The sequence below is a fragment of the Vombatus ursinus genome, unplaced genomic scaffold (assembly GCF_900497805.2).
Source record: "Vombatus ursinus unplaced genomic scaffold, bare-nosed wombat genome assembly UNPS02000749.1, whole genome shotgun sequence".
In the NCBI taxonomy this organism is placed as follows: domain Eukaryota; kingdom Metazoa; phylum Chordata; class Mammalia; order Diprotodontia; family Vombatidae; genus Vombatus; species Vombatus ursinus.
Window position 1 is genome coordinate 26149901 of NW_020940527.1, and position 22431 is coordinate 26172331.

The 22431-nt window shown below is 42.1% G+C and overlaps 1 protein-coding gene across 1 annotated transcript in view; it reads left to right on the forward strand.

The window, feature by feature from the left end:
• The first annotated feature begins 229 nt into the window (after window positions 1-229).
• The window catches only part of SLIT1 (slit guidance ligand 1), a 241458-nt gene continuing 219256 nt past the window's right edge, over window positions 230-22431 (forward strand). The window contains exons 1-3 of the mRNA XM_027859881.1: window positions 230-584; window positions 19625-19696; window positions 21957-22028. Coding sequence (XP_027715682.1) covers window positions 391-584; window positions 19625-19696; window positions 21957-22028 — 338 coding nt within the window. The 5' untranslated portion in view covers window positions 230-390. The remainder of the gene's footprint in view (window positions 585-19624; window positions 19697-21956; window positions 22029-22431) is intronic.

Here is a 22431-nt window from a genome sequence, read left to right on the forward strand (position 1 = left end):
CGTGTGTGCGTGCTCGCGGCTTTCCCATTTTCCTCTTCGCAGCAATCAGGGAGGGAGGGAAGGAGACAGAGAGAGGGAGGGAGGGAGGGAGGGAGGGAAAGAGAGGGAGAGAAATAGGAGAGGGAGATAAGCTCACTCTAGAGAACTCCATCCAGAGAGCCAGTGGAATAGCTACTGGAAGAGGAAGGTGCTTTGCATCCAGAAAGACACTTCTGAAGCATCAGAAAAAAGAAGCTTTTTCTCCTTCTCTTCCCCCCATTTCCTCCCCCCCCACCTTGTTTTTACCTGGGATTACACACAAACCTGTGTGGTGCCTGGAGCCAAACCTGGGACTGTAATGGTCAAAGGATCCGGTCTTTTGGCACTGAAACAGGACTGTCTGTGGGTACCATGGCTCTGAAGCACAGGGGTGGCCACTCTGCTTGGCTCCGGCCAGAGGTTTGGCTCTTGGTGTGGAATGCCCTGTGCCAGTTGTGTGCCCGTGGCTGCCCTGCTCTCTGCACCTGCACAGGGACGACTGTGGATTGCCATGGCATGGGACTCAGAGCCGTTCCCAAAAACATCCCGCGTAACACTGAGAGACTGTGAGTATGAGTACCTTTTTCCTTACATTTATTCCCAGTGGGGAGCAGGCAGCAGCCCCCCACATTAGCCCCATAATTGCTCCCAGCCTAGATTTAATTCCTTAGTCTGCAGGGCACAGTTTGGGGCCCTGGGTAGACAGCCGTTGGATTGGTCAGTGGAGCTGAGGTTATTTCCTGAGCCAGAAGCACAGCTGCTTGCCTCTTTTTGATGATTCAAATAGCCCTCCCTAGGGTTGTAAGCTCCCTGGCTCCCCTATCCTCACACCTGCACCCCAGCCCTCCTTCCCCCCTCTTATGCTATTTTGAATTGATATAGTAACTCCGTTTTCAGGGTGCTTCATAATCTCTTATGAGGTAATCCTTATGATACCCCCTTGGAATGGAGATAGTCATCTACTTTACCAAGGCTGAAACCTCATTTTGGGGAAATGTGGGCTTGGAATAGGAGTGTATGTATATGTGGGTGTGTATGCATTTGGCCTTTGCAGGCATGGAGGCTGCTGGGCTGCTGTCGGGGTGTCTTGGGTGCTTAGTTGAAGCTTTTCCTGGCTCCCTTTCCCTATTGTTTGTCCTGGTGCAGGTATCACCCATTAGTTTTCCTTGTTACCCCTCTTCATCTCCAGTCCAGATAAACAATGGAATGAAACATGTCACAGCATAGCCTTGGGACATCTTTGAAATTGGGAGCTTGGGTTGTGACTGATCTGGTTCAGCTGAGGAACTGTGGATAAGCCTGGCAGAGGGATGGGGGAGGGAAACATGGTAAATACCGGCCCAAGAACAGAGCTCCCGTCCCCCTCTTCCTGCTGTGGGGCAGGGAACTCTCCTTGGTTAAAGAGAGATTAGCCATTTTAAGTAATAAAAACATCATTTCTACTCACTGCCCTCACCCTACCCCCTCCCTTGAATTCTTGAAGAGACTATGTATCTTTTATAGTTCTCCTGGAGAACACTGCTGGGGGACAGAGTGTATGGGTAGCATGTGTGTGTTTACAGAGCTTAGTAATGTGTTTAGAGCCTTATCCAGGCTCTGTATATGCAAATTGGTAGTGTCTATTGCTCCAGACCAATAGTACATCTCATTTTACATCTACAGGATACATGCATGTGTGTGATGGAGTTTTGGACACACACAGAGCCTTTGTACTAGCAGAGAGGTTATTGCAGCAATAGGTTTTGGAATGGGAATTTGTAGGGGGCTGTGCTGTCTCCTTTGAAGCCAGTCTGCCCTTTCTTCCCACCCTCCTGTGCAAATCCACTGGCTCTCAATCAAAGAGCCCATATTTTGATAACTTTTTCACACATTTTCATTGCTCCTAGCAGGTCAGAGACATAAATCTGACCCTAAGGGGATCATTTTTCTCCATGAAACTTTATGTACTAAGGTCAACAATTAGGAAGCAGACATTTTCCCCTAGAACCTTCTACTGTCCGATTCTGTAAGTCCCCCCAGTTTAATGTCCTGTGAAAAGTATTAGCCATTTGTGATCAAATAGGGTTAGATGGGGATTGAAATTCTGCTTCTGAATCATAGAGAAGGTTTGGAATCCTTGATGACATTAATCAATTCAATTTACTCCTTCTTCAGGTCTATCAGGATAGAGCCAGGATTTAGAGCTTCCCTCCTCTCTATTCCCATCTCTGTTTGCTCATTTGAAACGTTGGCTAGCTCTGCATTCCCTGATACGGTACACACCTCTGCAGTGCCTCCCACCCCGAATAACCTCCTTCTTTGAAAAAAAATGTTTTTATTGAAAAGATCTGATCATTCATTTTTGGTCTCTTTTCTCCCCCCCCCCATGTAATTTCTATTTTAACTCTCCTAAGCTATTTAACTGTATGGAATGAAATGAGATAGAATCCATATAAATGTTAGACTAGTGGAGTTAGGGTAGGCTGAGTGATAAAGGGGAGGATTTGGGGTTTTGCCCCTGGAGTAAATTATTCAGGAGGAAAGAGGAGAGGTCTAATTTTTACTCTGAGGGGTCAGGAGAGAACTAGGTTTTGATCATGGTTCTGTTACTAGTTGTGTGATCTTGGGCAAATCATTTGAGCTCTCTGAGCCTCAGTTTCCCTATTCTATAAAATGAGATTTCTTACAGTATCTGTTTCACAGGATTATTGTCTGGAAAGTTCTTTGCAAATCTTAAGAGATGATAGAAATGTGAATTATTATCATTATCTGCTGGTTTTGGATTGAGAGAAATAGTGGAAATAGCGGAGAGAAATATAATGGGTCTTTTAAATAGACCAAGAAAAAGCTGCTTGGTAAAGAAAAGAGATTTAAAAACACAAGAAATTTGACAGAGCCAGGAAAGAGTGCACACGTGGACTTAAAATAACAGTGGTAAATTCGTCTCTCTAATCAATATGGGTGTCGAGCGCTATCAGTGACTAAAACAGCAGCTTCTTCTGAGGCTGTGAAATTTTTATAGTCTGCAGCTGTGCATTTCTCTTTTGTCCTCTGGGTAGTTTCTATGGCAGCCTGTGTGGCCAGGCAACTTTATGATCCCATATTCCATAACACTGGTTAGTCTCGTCTCCCTCAAATGATGTGGAATCGTCCCTGGATTCCAGCAGAGGCTTCTACAGAAAGCTCACCAGAGGCCCCCACAGCTGCTAAGGAAATGCAGTTCAGCTAGAGCAGCTATAGGGGGTGAGCTGGGAGGGGGAGAAGGGATGCTAAATAATTTACTGTAATGGAACAATTAAAATAAAGAGCTAAGGAGCAGGAGTCAGGTGTCCCAGAAAGCATCTCCTTATTTGTTGGGCCAGGATTCAGAGGAAACTACTTTGGCCTAGCTTAAAAAAAAAGAACTTTGATTAAAAATAGAGATATTTATTATAAAATCTATTTTTAAAAAAATATGAAATTTTATTGAACATGAATGACTATATCTTAAGATATAGGAAACAGCTAATTACTGATAAGGTGGTCATCAGAATCAGCTATCTGTGTGGTGTTAGTCTATTGGCCAGTTAGAGCAGAGGTCAAAATGAACAACTTAGGAAAAAGACTAAAGATGAATAGGTGACACTTTAAACAGGAGCAACAGTTTCAACCTGACCTATTCAGTTGAGTCAGTGATACTTCATAGTGGAAAATGGAAAAAAAAGGCAAAAGATACTGACCTTGATTATCACCATTTCTGCAAGTGCAGACTTTCCTGCAAATTTGTAACTGATGTAAAACGGTTGCCACAACAAGGAGGGGTGAAAGAACTCAGAATCTTCCTTAACCAGCAAACACTTAATCTCCTTGACAGGTAAATAAAGGTGACAGGCAAGGGCAATAATGATTTAGGATATAAAATTATTTGGAAAACATTTCCAAGAAGGATGGCAGATTACCAGAAGTAGTGCCTTGTATCACAGCAAAAAGCAAAAATGCATATTAGAAAGATTGGCATGAGATCCGAATGAGCCATATTATCCCAAGAGCATTCATGGATGATGAAAGTATCAGGAGGACAGCAAATAGATGTAAAATAGAACAAATTTGGCAGTGTTTTTATAACTATTTTCATCATCAGTGACAGACGAACTACTAATTTTAGATCCCAGACCCTTTTGGAGAATTATAAAGGTACCCAGTGTACAATGTAGGTCAGGTATAGGACAGCTATTTATTTCCTCCACATAGAAGAAGTGCAAAACCCACGTAAGCACATATTAACAGAGACTTAAAACATGGTGTAACAATCCATACTCTTATTATATCTATGAGGAGATAAGATACTTAAAACATTACAACAAGGAACATTTAGTGGGACTATTGAATTGGCATTTCACCTTCGGCTCTGCACTTTCTTTTCCTAATTTTTTTTTATTTTTAGGCAATTGGGGTTAAGTAACTTGCCTAGGATCACACAGCTAGTAAGTGTCAAGTGTTTGGACTGAGGCTGGATTTGAACTCAGATCCCCCTGACTTCAGGGTCGGTGCTCTATCCACTGCACCACCTAGCTGCCCCTGGTTCTGCACTTTTTGAGCAGCTCCTTCAAGGTTCATGTCTTTTGGTCAGTCAGGACAGGGCATGGGCTCAGCCTCCTGCTGGTAGTTCTTTTCTCCAAGTTGTGTATAGTAGCAGAAAACTCTTCAAGCTTCTCTAACTGAGCAGCTTAACTGTTCTAAGCAAGGAACCAGAAGTCCTTACTTTTTGGACTTAAGAGGTTGCTTTCCATGCTGGAGACATCCATCTCAGGACTGAAGTTTAGTTTCTTACATTCAGGCAAACAAACACAAAGCAGAAGAGGCAGTAGGACCTGAGACCCAGGATCAGATTTACCTTGACAGCACATATACGTGCAGCCATGTGTGAACTGATGCCATAACTCCTGGGGGAGTTGTGGTGGTAGGGAGAGTGACTCTCCCTCTGTCGAAGGAAATCCCTGTTAGAGTTCCATGCCACATATTCAGGAGACAGGAAGAAGAGAGTGAGAACAGAAGTTGTTTTTTCCTTCAAAGGCTACTCAGTGAGCAGCTCTTCCTGGCTCCTTGGCCAGCCCTCTTTTGTAGCTTCATTTATATAGCAAAACCTCGAAGTGCTATATAAATGCTAGCTATTCTTATTTGAAGGAAGCTAGTGGATTGAACTCCAGGCCTGGCATCACGAAGACCTGAGTTCACATGTGACCTCAGACGTTTACTAGCTCTGTGTGACCCTGGTCAAGTCACTTAACCCTATTTGCCTCAGTTTCCTCATCTGTGAAATCAACTACAGAAGGAAATGGCAAACCACTCCAGTATCTATGCCAAGACAACCCCAAGTGGAGTCATGAAGAATTAGACATGACTGAAACAACTGAGTGACAACAAATTATTTGGAAGCTGGTTGGTATAATTGATAGAGTGCTGGACTTAAGAGTCAAGAAGACCTGAGCTCAGAAACTATCTCAGCCACTTACTAGTTGTATGATCCTGGGGCAATAAATTTAATCTATGTCTGCTTCAGTTTCTTCATCTTTAAAACGAAGACAGTAATAGCACTTACCTGTAAGGATTGTTGGGAGAATCAAGTGAGGTACCACATATAAAGCATTGTAGAAATCGATGAGCCCTCTATCAATCATAGCTAGCTAGCTGCTGTCATCATGAAGACCAAGGCATTGCCTGTGTTGCTCTAAATTGCTTCAGAACTGAGCATGTGTTTCCCAAGAGACAAATATTCAATGACCCTCTGATTATTAATGACAAACAAGGAATAAAACAGTCAGATATGTGCTTGCCAATGGTGCTTGCTACTGTAATGGAGGATGTCTTGTTTGGGGCAAGAATTGAGAAGAGATTATATGTAATGAAGTCCTCTAGATGCTTCTGTTTGTGCATGGTATTATAGAGTCATAGAAACTCAGAGCTGGGAGGAAACTTAGAGGTCCCTTAGTCCAACCCAAATCGGAAAAAGAATGCCTTCCACCAGATAACCTAACAAATAGGCGTCTGACCTTTGTTTAAAGACTTCCAGGAAAGGGAAACCTCTCACCTCCTCAGATTGCGTTTCACTTTTGGGTAATTCTAATTGTTAGGGATGCTCTTTCTTACATCAAGCCCAAATTCAATAAACCACTCACGTCTTTTTTAGACAAACTTCTTTCTTCCATATTGTGCTTGTGAAGTTGATTTTTTTTTTATACCCAAGTGTAAAACTTTATATTTATCCCTATTGAATTTCATCTTCTTAAATTCAGCCCAGTGTTCTAGCCTGTGAAAATCTTTTTGGATCCTGGCTCTGTCCTCCATCGTTAGCCGTGCCTCTCAGATTTGTGTCATCCACAAATCTGATGAGACTGCTACTTATGCGTTTATCCAAGTCCTTTATAAAAAATGTTTTGCACAGGGCCAACCACAGATCCCTCGGGTATTCTGTTAGAGATGACTTGCCACATTGACATTGAACCATTAACAACTAACTGCTCCTTGAGTCCAGCTATGAATCATCTAACTTTACTGTCTTCTAATCTAGCCCGTCTCTCTGCCTTTTCTGTAAGAAGGCGGAGAATCTTTGATACAATGTAGATAGAATATAGCCACAGCGTTCCCTTGATCTAACAGTCACCTAACTGTAAAAAAGTGAACTTTTGGGAGATGCTGTGCTCTTCAGTTGTATTTGTTCCCTTAGGTTTTCCCTCCCTCACCTAATTTTCACCTGATTTCAAAACATCATGAAATGAATGTAAAGGATTTTTTAATGAAAAAAAAAGCGAGGCCAGTCTTGCAATATCTGTTCTTAATGAAGCTTTGTTGGCATATCTAGTTTTCACCAACTAGCCCTTTAAAATACAAAAGTCTTAGTGTAGTTAAAGCTTAAAACTGCTTTAAGACTTTTGGGGTACCCTGTATGTTCTAGAATTTAGCCAGGAATCATTGCTCCTAGGGACCCCCTCTGATTTAGGGGACCTAAGATAAAAGAGAAAAGCAGTAAAGTCTCAGTGAACTTACTGGTCTCTTATTTATGGACTTCCTTGTTCTTGGAAAATCCTTTGGTAACTCCCCAGACTAAGTTGTTATCAGCACTGATAGAGAAAGAGATTACTTCATGGAGGTCATGGATCTTTCAAAGCACTGAAGTGGGATATATTTTCATATAGACTTTGGATTGTAGTATCCAGAGTGCATAGTTCATGAAGTGGCTTCCTTCAAGGCTCAGCTCATACATATCCTGTCATCTGCAAGAGTCTTTATCCAGTCCATCCTCTCTTCTCCTCCTACCTGTGCTAGAGTCTTTCCCAAAGATTACCTCCAATTTACCCTGTATATTTTTTGTCCCTACACAGTTGCTGGCATGTTATCTCTTCCATCTTAGAATGAGAGCTCCTTGGGGTCAGAATCTGTTCTTGCCTTTCTTTTTGGCTCCCGGCTTCCCTGGCTTCTTTTGTGTCCCAACTCAAATCCCACCTTCTACAGGAAGCCTTTCTCAATCCTTAATTCTAGTGCCTGCCCTCTCTTGATTATCCTCAATTTATTCTGTGTATTCCTTCTCTGTACAGAGTAGTTTGCATGTTGTCTACCCCTTAGACTATGAACTCCTTGAGGGCAAGGACTATTTTTAACCTTTCTTTGTATCTCCAGCACTTAGCACATACCCAACACATAGTTGTTACTTAATAAATGCTTACTCCTTTCACTCTCTCCAGTGCTCTTTCCATTTCACTCGACTGTGACTCAAATGTTTTGTTACCAGTTTAGTTACAGAGACTTTTATTTAAGTTTCCTCATACCCATGTTTTCCAATACTTCCATCCGTAGTGTTTTGGCTTGGTGGGGATATCAATGAATATGGAGAAGCAAGTACTCTTTGAAGGGGGAAGGGAGTAAACATTCATTAAGTACCTACGATGTGCTAAGTTCATTACAAATAGTCTCATTTGATCACAGGAACCCTGGGAGGTACGTGCTGTTATCATCTCCATGGTACGGGAGACTGAGACAGACAGAGGTTAAGTGACTTTTCCAGGGTCACACAACTAGTAAGTGTCCGAGGCCACATTTGAACTTACTCCAGGTCCAGCCCTCTATCCACTACACCATCTAACTGCCTTTCTGAACTCCAAAGTTTGTTCTCTGAACTCTGCATCTTGGTTCAAAGGTCTATTTAAACGGCCTTGGTTCCCCCATCCAGTCCTGTGTTTCCCCTGTCTGCCTTACATTTGCAAGTAGACGTCTATGTACTGTCTCAAACATTCAGACATCTAAAATGGAACTCTTCATTGTATCTTCCCCTCCCACTGGCCCCTCTTCCTAACTGATTTTTGTTTCCGTCGATGGCCCTACCATTTTTCTGACACTGCAGCTTGAAACTTGTGAAAAACTTTTGATTATCTCCTTTCTCCTCACCGCCATATATCCTGTTAGTTTCCTAGTCCTGTTTATCTTACCTCTTTTCAGTTATAGTCTACGATAGTCCAGGTACTTATTTCCTCTCACCTAGACTGCTGTAGTAGCCCCATCCATATTTGGCATTCTTACCTAATCCATCCTTCTCTCCAAGCTTCAGTGGCTTTCTGTTACGCATCCGAGAAAATATGAACTTCTTAGCTTGGCACAGGTTTCATTACTGGAAGGGAAGTCTAGAGATCATCTGGTCCTCCCCCTTTTTCCAGAGATGAGGAAATAAGCATAAATAAACAAACATTTATTAAGCATCTCCCATGTGCTGGACACTGGTGCTCTGTCTGCCATGCCACATGTGCCAGTTGCTAGCCCCCCTGCCCATGAGCCCATTTGTTTACACTATAAACACTTCCGGGTTTTTTTTTTCCTGCTCTGATGTTTCCAGGCCCTTTTTGATGAATGCTCCCATGTAAGCTTCTTTCAAGTTCCAGCTTACCTTTCCAGGGAGAACTCAGCTTCCCAGGACTTTGCTGACACAGGGAAGACATTTTTGCAGCAGCCTGATATATGGAAGATCTATCTCCCTTCAGCGATACTCATTACTATGCAGTAGAATCCCTTCTCCCAGCCCAGAGTCCAGGCTAGGCAGGATGGAGTTTGGACAGCAGGACCCAAGAATCAGTGAATTGGAAAGAGGATTTAAATTTAAGTGCACAAGACACTAACAAGCATCCTTTGTACTTTCTCCCAAGGTTATTAAAGAACTTTATTCTTCTCATTCAACACGAACTATCATTGCATTTGTATTCTATAGAGACAATTGTCATTTTTAGGGAGTTGGAAAATTTCGAGGAAGGCACTAGGAATCTTTTAATGCTAACAAATTAAAGGAAGGCTCCTCTCACTACATCCCCCACCCTCTTTTTCTTCTTTAATCTGGGTTGTCACTTGAAAGCTACAGGAAGCTCTGACTACACTGGCAATTCCCAAGTTTCTGGTGACCGTAAATTTCAGTGTCCTCTTAAATGAAGTAAGGAATGCCTGAAGGATACCAGCTTGTCCTGAAGCAGCTTTTGGGGATTGACCCATATTCATTATTCTCATCCTGCTCCCTCCACCCTAATTGTTTAAAAATGAGGATTTTACTGATTTTTTTTTTATTGCTGTCACATCTTCGTCTGAGCACTTCCCCCACCTCTCTTACCCCTCCCTTGTAAAAGAAGCAGAGTTAAACAAAGTAAGCCAGCACACTGGACAATGAAGGTTCCTGCCGCCCCTGTGGTTTACCCTCTCCTGAAAAATGGGAGGTGGGCCTTATGGTGTGTTCTCTGAAGTCAAGATTGGCCTTAATGTCGTTTCTTTGACATTCTTGCAGGTAGATTTGTGTGCTTGCTGAGGAAGGGCAGCATGGAGGATTAGGGGATCTATTTCGCCATCTGGATGACCGCTCACAGGGGATACTGTAGGTGGGGATCCTTGTTAGGGGACAGGTTGGACCGGGTGGCCTGTTCTAGGAGGTCCCTTCTAATGGCGACATTCTGTGATTGCACTTAGAGGTTTGGGAGATGGAGAGGGCAGGATTGGTTCCTGTTATTGGGATCAGCTGGGATATTTGCTAAGCAGCCACCTTCAGTTCAGTTAAGTTCAGCAATGGCATTAGCAGCTCAGCAGGACTCTTTCTTAATGGGATTTTCTTCTCAAGTGCAGTAATTATCACCATACAAATACTTATTACCCAGAGCAGATGATGACCAGATCTTGTATGGCAGCTACCAAGTGCATGGCTTAGCATGAACCCTTTTGAGAGAGAGGGCCTCGTCTCCCTTCTGGTGGTTGCAATTGGGATGATCATTCTTTCATTCATTCAACAAACATTTAGTGAACTGTTTATTAAACATTGAACCAGGAACTAGGAATATGAACCCAGAAGCAAAATCCCTGCTCTCAATAGGCACTTAATAAATACTTGTTTCCTTCCTTCCATCCGTTGGTAGAGGGAGTTCCTATATTAATGAAATCAAAGTCTTGACATATTTATGTATAATTTGATAGCTGTGTGCAAAAGGGGCTGGGAAAGGAGACAAGGAGACCAGTTAGGAAATTGTTGGGGGAGATCCAGAATTGAACATGGAAGATCATTAGTAGGATACCAGCCCCCTCTTTTTATGTTATTTTTTATTTTATTTTGTTGAAGGCAATTGGGGTTAAATGACTTGCCCAGGGTCACAAGCTAATGAGTATCACATGTCTGAGCCCTCTCTTTTTATAAATGAGGACACTGAAGTCTGGAGAGAGTGAGTGTCTTGTCCAAGGGCACACAGAGCCAGGATTTGAACGTTGGTTCTCCAAGATCAGTGCTCAGACACCACACAGACTTCATCTTATAAACTGAGGTGTAGTGGCTGTTTTTGGACCACTCCCTGTGTTGTGGCTTTGGAATATTCTCCCTCATTCCTGGGCCTTGATTGGTCTATCTGGTTGGCCTAGTGGCCAGTTTCTTAGGCCATTCTGTGATTTCTGATTCCACGTGCAGTGGACCGTAGGATTACAGATTTAAAGCTGCACAGGATCTCAAGAGGCCATCTAGTTTAGCCTCAGTTTACAGATGAGGAAACTGAGGCCTATGGAGGTAAAACAGCTTGCCTAAAGTTTTTTTTCCTCCCAGTCTTGTCTGATTCTTTGTTTTTTAATTCCTTATTTTTTTTTTAAACTAGGCAGTGGGGTTAAGTGACTTGCCCAGGGTCACACAGCTAGTGCATGTTATGTGTCTGAGGCTGAATTTGAACTCAGGTCCTCCTTACTCCAGGGCCAGTGCTCTATCCACTGCACCGCTTAGTTACCCCCTTGTCTGATTCTTTGTGACCCCATTTGAGATTTTCTTGGCAAAGATACTGGAGTGGCTTGCCATTTCCTCTTCTAGCTCATTTTACAGATGAGGAAACTGAGGCAAATGGGGTTAAGTGACTTGCCCAGAGTCACCCAGGTAGTAAGTGCCTGAGGCCAGATTTGAACTCATGAAGATGAGTTTTCTGGACTCTATTGCTCCAAGTAGCAAATGAGGAAAGTAGAATTTGAACCCAGGGCCTTTGACTCCAAATCCAACCCTTTTTCCATTGTACCACCAAGTAATGAGAGAAGATTTTTTATTGGCATCAAAGGATATCTCCTAGATTTCATTTTCCACTAGAAAGGTCTTATGGAGAGCCTAGCCCCTGTTGCAGTTTGTGTAGCTTCTGGGGAACATTATGTCCTATTTCTGTGACACTCGGATTGTTTCCCCTTCCTCTTTGCTGGAGCAGGCACAGACAGGGAACATCATTCTGGGGCCTTCAGGGATGTAAATGGCTTTCCAATGCCCCAAGTTTCCAGACAAGCCCACTTCCACTCACGTGACTGTCAGGGCTTCATTCAAACCCACTTTCTAGAAGGAAGTACGGCTCAGAGGAAAAAGACATTTGTGAAGTCCTGCCATAAGGAGTCTGTCTCCTTTTCCCTCTTCTGGAGCCAGAAAGATGGTGGCAGTTTATCCTTGGTGCCCTCCAGTATTGCCTTGAAACTGACTTAAGCCAGAAGGGAAAGAGGGATGCTCGAAGGAAAGCTCCTCCTTCCCTTCTCAGTTCTTAAGTGGTTTCTTCGACAATTCAACAAGCATGTATTCCTCCTCCTGTCCCCATACACGTCTTCCGTCATTTCTGCGCTGAACACGCAAGTGCTGTGAATGCCTCTGATAGCCACAGCGGGACCATGTGGCAGTAGGCCTTTTTACTTGAGAGACGGTTTGTGATTTAGATCCTTCTCGTTCCCAGGTTGACTCGGGGTCAGGAGGTCCGTGAAAGACTCTCTCTCTTAAGTCTGGGGACCAGCTTAAGAAAACTTTTTAAAGAGTGGGTGTCCCTGCCATCACTAACTCCTCCTCTTTCCCCTTGATTCTCCGGATTCCAAAAATTCCCTCAGTTGCAAGAGGCTGGCTTTCTTAATTTGATGTGCTTAGGACCCCTACAGTGACTCAGTTCTCTTTCTCAGTAATTCTGCCATCGCATCCGACGTTTAACCCCTATTGCACGAAGGTTGTATGTGAGAATCATGGATGATCCTGGAAATGATGGCAAGTAGTGAGGTTGCCAGTAACCATGGCAGCAGCAGCTGCTAATGAAGCTTTTGTTGGCTGGTGTCCATTTGGGGAGAGTATTCCTTGCCCAGAGTGTTGGGGGAAAAAACAAACAAAGACCATGATGTGCCCAGTTCTGCCATTGTTCTAACACCATTTGTAACCAAATTGGTTTTAGTGCAGATTGGTCTAGTGAGCCTCTCTCTTTTGTTTTCCCTTTCCCTTTTGATAGAGATTTGAGTGAATGAGATTTCCAGGGGGACATGCTTCAACTGACTGTTCCTCTTGGACAAGACTTTTCTTTTGGTTCTTTCCTGTATGACTCTATTGAAAAACAGCTGCCGTCATCCAGCTGGACCAATATCTCAAAGAGAAAGTCAGGCATGTAAGACCTGTCCCCTTGCTTATCCATTTATTCACTTCATTCATTCAGCAAATGTGTATTAAATGCTCACCATGTGCAAGTCCTTGCATTAGGGGAGTAGGAATATTTGCTTATTGCTGCTATCTGGCAGTAGGAGAATTGTGAAGGCCTCTTTAACTCCCTTTGACCTCTCTCCTCCCCAGTGGAGTCAGTTATCGGAGTAGATTTTCCTTTGAATGTTCAGGTCCTGGCATAACCAAAACAGAGCATAACAACTTGGTGTGCTTTAGTAATTGATGTTGGTGAATTCCTCAGTGAAATTTGGGTGTGCAGGGCTTGAAGACCCAAGAGTTCTGGGGTTAAAGGCTCATAATGGTTTTTTTTTGTTCCCATACCTCTGAGGAAATCTTAGGGGGGGGTCGCTGGAGTTTATCACAAAAGCTCAGATATGGAGTTTATGATCAAATTTGTTGTCTTCTGAGGATATCTGAGAAATCACTGTATGTTCTTAACTCTTTCCACCTGGTTGGTTTAGAGCCCTGAATTTGGGGCTTTAAGATCCAAGCGACATTTGTTAGTTGTGTGAACTTGACCAGATCACTCCTTTCAGATTCTTCACTTGTCAGATGAGAATCCCTTGTACATAGCATGGTCCTTGGTTAACTGAATCAGGATTCATTTTGCCCTGGAATATTTTTGTTCTTTAGGTTAATAGTGCAGGTGTGCCTTGGAGGAGAGAAAATTTTTTTTTTAATTTCAACTCTAGTCCAGACTAGTAAGAGATCTTTTCTCACTTCAGTTCTACTCATCATCAGTCACTTATGACCAGGCATCTTATATAGGTTGGCAGGAATGCAGAGCTTGAAGCAGTGAGGGCCATTCTGGACCCAAGTCCCCAGGGTCTGGCATGAGTGGTTCTGGTCTTGAATTTAGTATCCTCACAAGAATGGACTCATATACTCATAGGCCTTTCTACATGGGTAAAATTGGCTTGGTCTCATGGGTTTAGGTCTAAATTGGGTCAGATCCTTCATTATCCATGGTCTTGAAGACCTAAACGGAACTAGTTCAGTTCTAGATTCCCACTGGAAAATTTATATCAGAATTTTACCCTAGGGAATCCAATCCCATTTAGATTTCTGACCCTCCCCCAGGCCCTTCACCCTCCCTGGAATCCCCTGAAGGCCTTCCCATACCTTCTAGCTTCCCCAGACAGCTGTTGGAAGATCACCATGGTAACTCTGGGCCTCTGTGATCACAAGGACCACCTGTTGGAAAAATAGGAGCTTAATAAAAATGACCTTTTTTTTTCCCCTCTGCTTCATTCAGACAGATTTTGTGGAGATTTCAAGTGAAAGTGATTGGCCCCAGGTTGGAAATCTGATCTTGATAGGCAGTCATGCTGAGAGGGGCAGGTGGGATTGCCCATTGGAGGCAATTTTCTCACCCTAAGTGGTAATAATTTCCCCCTGAAACTGCAAACTTATGAACTTTATTAGCCCTTTAAAGATGTCTCTTTCTTGTGGGGGAGCTGCAGCTTTAATGGCTCTCCCCTGAGGTTGACAGCACTTAGTTTCCAGGGTCAGAGGAGTGTGGCTGAAGAGGCAGCTGTTCTGGTGCTCTGGGCATTGATGTGGGGGCAGTCACCTAGATGTAGGGCCATCTATAGCTTTTCACACCCAATCAGAAATCAATCTGCCAGGGTAGAACTCCAGGGATCTCGCCAGGGGTTTTCATTGTTTGCTGCCTGGATTATTTTTTGTTAATAATAGGGCAGATAGGGTACTTTGGATGCAAAGGTGAAGAGGCTGCAGGTGACATCTTAGAGTACAAATAGGAGGGCCTCTTAGGATGCTGCAAACAGCTGAATCAAGTGATAACTGATTGTACCAATATTTCCTCTAGAGGTATCTAAGGGAACCCACTAATCAGAATTAGGATGATGTATCTTAGATCTGAAATAGGGGGTCCATCTAGCTTGCTGATGCCTTCCTCTAGGTCTCCCAACTTTAACATATTTAGAGAATTAAAGGAAGAAGTAAAATCGACCCCCCAAATCACGAAAGGCACTTATAGCTAGAAACATCTCAGGAGGAAATAGTAACAAAACTTCCCCAAAATGGCATGGAGAGTTTGAAAACATCAATGGAGGCAACTGAAGAAAGCAGAATGTCAGATCAAACTGGAGAAACAAGCTCGGAAAATAACTAGAAAAAGATTTGGAAAAAATGCAGATGAAAGCAGTGGGTTTAGAAGGCCAAACAAGAAGAAACCTCAGAATTACTGAGATTCTGGACAATATTGAAAGAAAGGATGATCATTAAGACTGATTTCAGGAACTAGTACAATAAAGAGTGTTGGAGTCAGCGTTCGGAGAATTGATTTGAATTCCTTCTCAAACACTTAATTAGCTTTGTGAGCTTGGGCAGGCCACTTAACTCTCAGAGCCTCAGTTTCTTCATCTGTGAAAATGGAGGAAATAATACTTGTACTCCCAATTTCATAGGGTTGTTATTGTGAGCAAGCTTTAAAACACTATATTATTATGAGTTGCTTTCATTGTTGTTATTATTTTTAGCATTTTTAAAGTGTCAAAGCCAAATACACTCTGTAAATAGAATTCACAGGAAGCTGATAAAGAAAAATTTAACATTCAATTCACCTAGACACATCATGATCAAACTTCAAAACCACAATGACAAGAGAAAAATCTCTTCAAGCCACCCAGAGGAAGAAACAGATAACCTATCAAAAACTATTGTCAGGGTCTCAGAAGATTGTTTAAAAAACGAGAAATGGTTAAAAAAGTTAGAATATGACATATAAATTTTTTAAACATGGGCCTTAATTCCAGAAATAAATCCCTAGCTGTCTAAATTCCATTGAAAAACAAAGGATGGACATTTAAAACCCAGAAGGTTCTCAAAGTATTTATGGAGGAAAAACCATATTTCAAAAGAGCTTTTTGGAATTGAGCTGTACCAGGAAAGCTAAATACTTGGAACAGCGGCTGTTTTTCAGTTGTGATCGAATTGTTGTTATCTTAATGAAAGAACCTCCATAGGGCACTTAAAAATAACTACATTATTGATTAAATTTATGGAATGATACAGCTGACCTTGGGGGCGGAGAAGACAATAGAGAGGTAAAACGATTGAACGGAAATAAAGGTATATAATCAAGAGGAATTTACAGATAAGCAAAGGGAACAAAGTAAAGCCAGGTAAATGACTGGAGAAGAGCTGGGATTGGTGGCCATCCCCAGGTGAAGTTCCTATCTTTGTTAGGAAGGCAGGGTAGTTTTAGAGTAGAGCATATTTAACCTGCTTTTGTGTCCTAGACCCCTTTGGTTGTCTTGTAAAACCTATGGACTTCTCAGAATAATATATGTGTGTGTATATATACTTATATATATATATCTTTTTGGGTGAGGCAATTGGGGTTAAGTGACTTGCCCAGGGTCACACAGCTAGTAAGTGTCAAGTGTTTGAGGCTGGATTTGAACTCAGATTCTCCTTACTCCAAGGCCAGAGCTCTATTCACTGCGCCACCTAGCTGCCCCTAATATTTTTAAATAATTGGAGGAAATACTATTTTTCAGTTAGATGTTAGTGAAAACAAAGATTTTTTTATATCCTAGTTCAAGGACCCCTTAAAATTTATCCATGTATCCCAGGTTAAGAACCTCTCTTTTAGAGATTATTGTTGTTCAGTTGTTTCAGTCATGTCAGACTCTTGTGACCCCCCCCCCCCCACTTTGGGGTTTTCTTGGCAAAGGTACTAGGTTGGTTTGCCATTTCCTTTTTCAGCTCATTTTACAGATGAGGAAGGTGAGGCAAGCCGGGTTAAATGACTTGCCCAGGGTCACACAGCTAGTGAGTATCTGAGAGAATTTGAATTCAGGTCTTCCTGACTCCAGGCCCTGCACTTTAATCTACTGCACCACCTAGCTGCCCATTTTAAAGATATTTAGAGTTCAAAGCACAAAATACAGGAATTAAATATATATATATATATATATATATATATATAGATACATTCTTTCATTGAAATTGCTTTAATAATAGAAATAGCAAAATAAAGTTTTATTCTTTTATCTAATATCCTGTTACATTTCTAAGACAAAAAAAGTAGATGTCAAATTTGACAATTGCAGGATTACATTTACATGAATTGACCTCCCCCATTAACAACAAAAAGGGGCATAGAATGAATGCAAAATGTAATGCAGCAGCTGATGTACTTTTCCCCACTTGGACTCTGCATTGGACCTGAGAACTCAATCTTCATACCTGTTGAAGGTTCATACCTCTTCCAGGTATGAACAAAACCCTACTCCTGGTCTCTATTTCCCTATATGTATTATCTTCTGCTATTAGAATGTAAGCTCCCTAAGGGCAGGAACTCTACCTTTAAAAAATATGTTTTCAGTGCTTAGCACAAAAAGATGTACACAGATATAATCAGAGACATCTCTGATTATATCTGTGTACATCTTTTTGTATTAGACATGTATTCCGTAGGCAACATGAATAAATGGCATTATGTGCCAACAACTGTGCCAAGAACAGAGCTGGTGACAATACTCTTGATTGAGAAATGGAGATTTAATAGACATATGTAGAGAACTTAATGGACAAAGCAAGGAATATCTATTTCTTTTTAAGCATTCATGGAACATTTATAAAAATGGATCATGTTCTTGGCCAGAGTAAAGTCATAAGCAAATTTGGAAAGGTATAAATTTAGAATACATTAATGGACCTTAATATATTAAAACTAGGAGTAAACAGTGATAGATGATCAATGCCTAGATCTTCGTGAGATTTTAAAAAGCGATTTATTAATGCTTTGGTTAAAAAAGGATTTAATAATAGCAGATTACCTTCAAAGATAATGACAACAGAAATACCACATTTCTCAATGTAGGCAGCCAGTTCAGTGCTTAGAGGCAAATTTATAGCTTTGAATCCCCAGATTGGCAAGAGAGACAAAGAATGAATTAACAAATTAGGTCTGCATTTAAAGAATGTAGATAATATGCAAAGTAATACACCAAAAGGAAAATTGAAAAAGAGGATTATTAAAATTAGAACAGAAATTAATAAAATGGAAAACAAAAGAACAATTGAAATAAGACTAATGACTTATTTGTATAATCAAGAAAGTTGATTTAAAAAACCCTAAAACTTTAAAAAGAGAGAACTCAGTTACCAGAATTAGAAACATAAAGGGGACATGATAATGTATGCAGTAAACTTAAGAAAAGATTTATGCTAATAAATTTTAGAACTTCAGAAATAGAAGAATATCTGCAAAAAATAGCAAACACCCAATCTGACACAACTGGAAACAGATACCCTTAATAGACCAATCTCAATGAGAAATCAATTAAGTCATTAATGAACCTAAGTTGAAATCCCAGTTATCATACTTAACAATAAAAGCTGACATTTTTATTGTACTTAAATTTTGCAGAGCAGTTTAAATACATTATTTGAGCATCCTAACATCATTTGAACATCACAGTATCAGTGTGAGGTAGGTTATCTTGTGGTGGTTGTTATTCAGTTGTGTCCAACTCTTCATGACCCCATTTGGGGGTTCCTTGGCAATGATACTGGAAGGGTTTGCCGTTTCCTTCTCCAGCTCATTTTACAGATGAGGAAACTGAGGCAAAGAGGGTTAAGTGACTTGCTCAGGGTCACCCAGCTAGTAAGTGCCTGAGGCCAGATTTGAACTCATGAAGATGAGTCCTCCTTACTCCAAGTCCAGTGCTATCCATGGCGCCACCTAGCGGCCTCAGACTTACATTAGTCTGAAAGAAAGGACAGGTAGTAATAATAATAAAAACTGATATTTTATAGGTCTTTTGAATTTGCAAAGTACTTTACATACATTATGTCATTTGGTCCTCATAACAACCTTAGGAGATAGGTGCTACAGCAGTCATCATTCCTGTTTCAGGAAGCTAGAGTTCAGAAAAGTGATATAATTTGTCCAAGGTCACACACTGACTCCAAGTCAAGAATTCTTTCTACTACAGTATATCCATCTATTCAGTAGACACTTACACATCAGGATCAGAACCAATGGAAAAATGTTGCAGGAAGGATGTACCAGTTCCATCATTTACACAGGCCACTGTGGGCAAATGAAGATGGGTAAGTGGGACAGTGACTTGTTGAGGCAGAATTCTGGAAGGTGGAGGAGAGGAAGGCTTCCCCTATATTTAGGTGAAGTGCCAAATACACACAGGCAGGGGATGGCGTGTGAAGTTCAGGGAACAGCTAGGAGTCCAATTTGGCTGGACGCAGAGTACGTGAAAATGAAGATATGAAACAAGGCTGGAAAGTTAGCCGAAGGCCGGTTGTGGAAGACCTTAAATATCAGGCTAAGGATATTGAGTTTTATTTTATGTACAATAGGGAGCCATTGAAAATTTTTGAGCTGGGGAGTAAAATGATCAGAACTCTGCCTTAGAATGATTATTTTGGCCCCATGTGAAGGAAGATTTGGAGAAAGGAATGAAGAGAGACAGGGAAATGCAAAGAAAACTCACAAAATGCCACTTACTATGTGCTACACTTATATCTTCAGGTACATCAATTGGGAAACACAGTGTCCTATTTAACAGATGGCAGGCATAGGTTGGGCAGTATGGTTCTGGAGGAAAGCCCAAGTAGTGTGTCCTTACTCTAGTCTGCTCACCGAATGTTCTTTCTTCTTTGCTCCCCTAGGGAACTCAACGGGAATAACATCACTCGGATCCACAAGAATGACTTTGCAGGACTGAAGCAGCTTCGAGTGTTGTGAGTGTTTTCCTTTCTTTGCCTTCCTCCCAAGTCCCCCTCCCCTTTCTCCATTTCCTTGCCTGGCCTCAGCACTTTTGCTGAAGGACTACCGGTGTCAACTTTGACCATAGAAGTGAGATGGGATAATGTTCTGTTAAGGGGCAAGGTCCTGACCCAGAGCAGCAGAGAACTAGCAAGGACACTTGAGCCATTCTAATGTGGCTCACGTGGTGAGCCTCTCCAAAGGGCTTACAGTCAAGGCAATGAGATGGGAAAATGGAGAAAAATCTCTTTTTTTGTACCTCTGAAGCCTCCAAGCCCCAGTAGTTATCCTTTTCAGTCTTATCCTATATCAAGGGACTAGAAATTACATGTTACAGGAACTTTATTCAACGCCGTTTGAAAGAATCCTGGCCTATGAGTCAGGAGACCCAGCTTCTAGTCCTAATCTATTGCTGACTCACTGTGTGTATGACCTTGGGAAAGCTACTTTCCCTCAGATCCTCTATATAAAATGAGGGAATTGGGCTAGATAACTTCAGAGACCCATCTGGCTCTGTGTCTAGAGACCTGTGAGATAACAAACCTCTAAGGTCCTAAATCTATGGTCTGGTGATCCTAGGAGCCATTGTAATAGAGTGGTCAAGAATCAGAAGACCTGGGTTTGAATCTCACCTCTGATGTCTGCTACTTGTGTGACCTTCACTCAACTTCTTTGCTCTTCTGTCTCCTCATCTGTGAAATGGAGGGGTCAGAGCAGATGCTTGTGAGGATGGCTTGTGAAGTTTCTTCCAGGTTGAAATCCATGATGTTAGATAACAATGAAGGTCTCTTCTAGCTCTGACATTCTATGGCTGTGAGCTCCATAAAGTTGACCCATATATCTCTGATTCAGGAACAATGGAGACCAGGTGCGATGTATTTTTGAATCACCAAGGTGACAGATGTCAGATACAGCCAAACATTTGTAAATGGGGACAACTACAACCAGGGCACAAATATATCTGGGGGCATGAGGAGCCCAGCTGAACATTGTAAGATCACGGGATTGTAGATTTATAGTTTGTTTTTTTTTTTTTTTTGGTGAGGCAGTCAGGGTTAAGTGACTTGCCCAGGGTCACACAGCTAGTAAGTGTCAAGTATCTGAGATCAGATTTGAACTCAGGTTCTCCTGACTCCAAGGCGGGAACTCTATCTACTGTGCCATCTAGCTGCCCCAGATTTATAGATTTAAGGGACTTTAGAGTCTAACCCCTTCATTTTACAGATGAGGAAACTGAGGCAGGGAAAGATTGAACTCACTTGACCAGGGTCACACAGCTAGTAAATATCTGAGTTGGGAATTAAATTTAAATTTTCCTGACTCCAAGTCCAGTATTCTTTCCACTGATCCCCCTGACTGCCTCAGCTTCAATCATGAGAGCAAGGGAAAGGGCAAGGAAAATTGAAGACCATGGGCCCATCCTCCATTTCTGCCATTTCTTTATAAACATGGCAGTAGGAGGTGGGACATAGAAAAGCAGGAGACCTGTTAAACTTTCGTGCCAAGTGCAAGGATGCTGTTGTAGGCTCATCATTGCCTTGAAATCTTGCCTCCTTTCATTTGGGATATAGGGGGACACAAGATCAGGGAGGGCATGGGGAAAATAAAGAACAAAACCAAGAGCTTGTGTATGGGTAGTGATGATTTGACGTAGGTGTCTCATTTTCATCCAAAGCAGACGGGGTCAGTGGGTGGGTTGTGTGATGTCTGCCAGCTGCCAGTGCATTTTCTGCCCTCGTAAGCTCTGCACAATTGGCACAATCCTTTGCCCACTTGCAGCATACTGTCCTTGCTGTTCTGCTGCCTGGACGTGTGCCCTCTGGGTTGGTGCTGGAGGCTTTGCTGGGATGGACGTTCATGCCAGCGCATGATAGACCCATGCCCCATGTTCACTGCAGACTAAACTAGGGTTTTCCTTTGCTGTGTTGTTGGAAAGATAATCTGGTAGCTTGGTGGATGCATGGCTCTATGCCATAGGGGTGCCCGTTTCCAATGAGGCAGGTCTGGGGAGGGGAGGAGGCATTTATGTAGCAGGGTCTGGTTCTGGGAAGAAACCTCCATTTTGAATTCACCAGATTTCAAGGAAATCTTATCTACTCAAGAAGGGTCTTAATAGGACGCCCCTGGATTGTGTATTTTCTTTATCATTCCTTCACTAAGTATCTTGGTCTGAATTTGCCTCCTATTTCTTGAAGTCCTTGACCTCGAGCAGCCTTTGTCTCTTTGCCTCACCAGACAACTGATGGAAAATCAGATTGGAGCAGTGGAGCGAGGAGCTTTTGATGACATGAGGGAGCTGGAGAGACTGTGAGTATCCACAGGGCACAAGGATGGGGGAGAAGTTGGATGTCCACAGGACTCCATGCGTTAATTTTTTACTCTTGGTGTTCCAGCCATATATCTGAGGCTTGTAAAAAAAATATAATAGGAGGAGACCGTTCCTTTTCCTTCCCACCAGTTTTGTTTAATGTTTTATTGATGCACTTTAAAATACATTGCTGTCATTTCCAAATACATTTCTCTCCTCACAATTGATAATGGCTTAGCTGACAGTTAGGACTGAGTCATCTAGCAATGGTTTTAATTGGCTATCATATCCTTGCTGTTTGGCATGATGCTGATTGACAGCTCAGCCAGGCAGTGATGGGGGCGGGATATAGGAACATCGACTGACCCTGCATGTGTCTTCCTCTGTTCACTTTGTCACCGG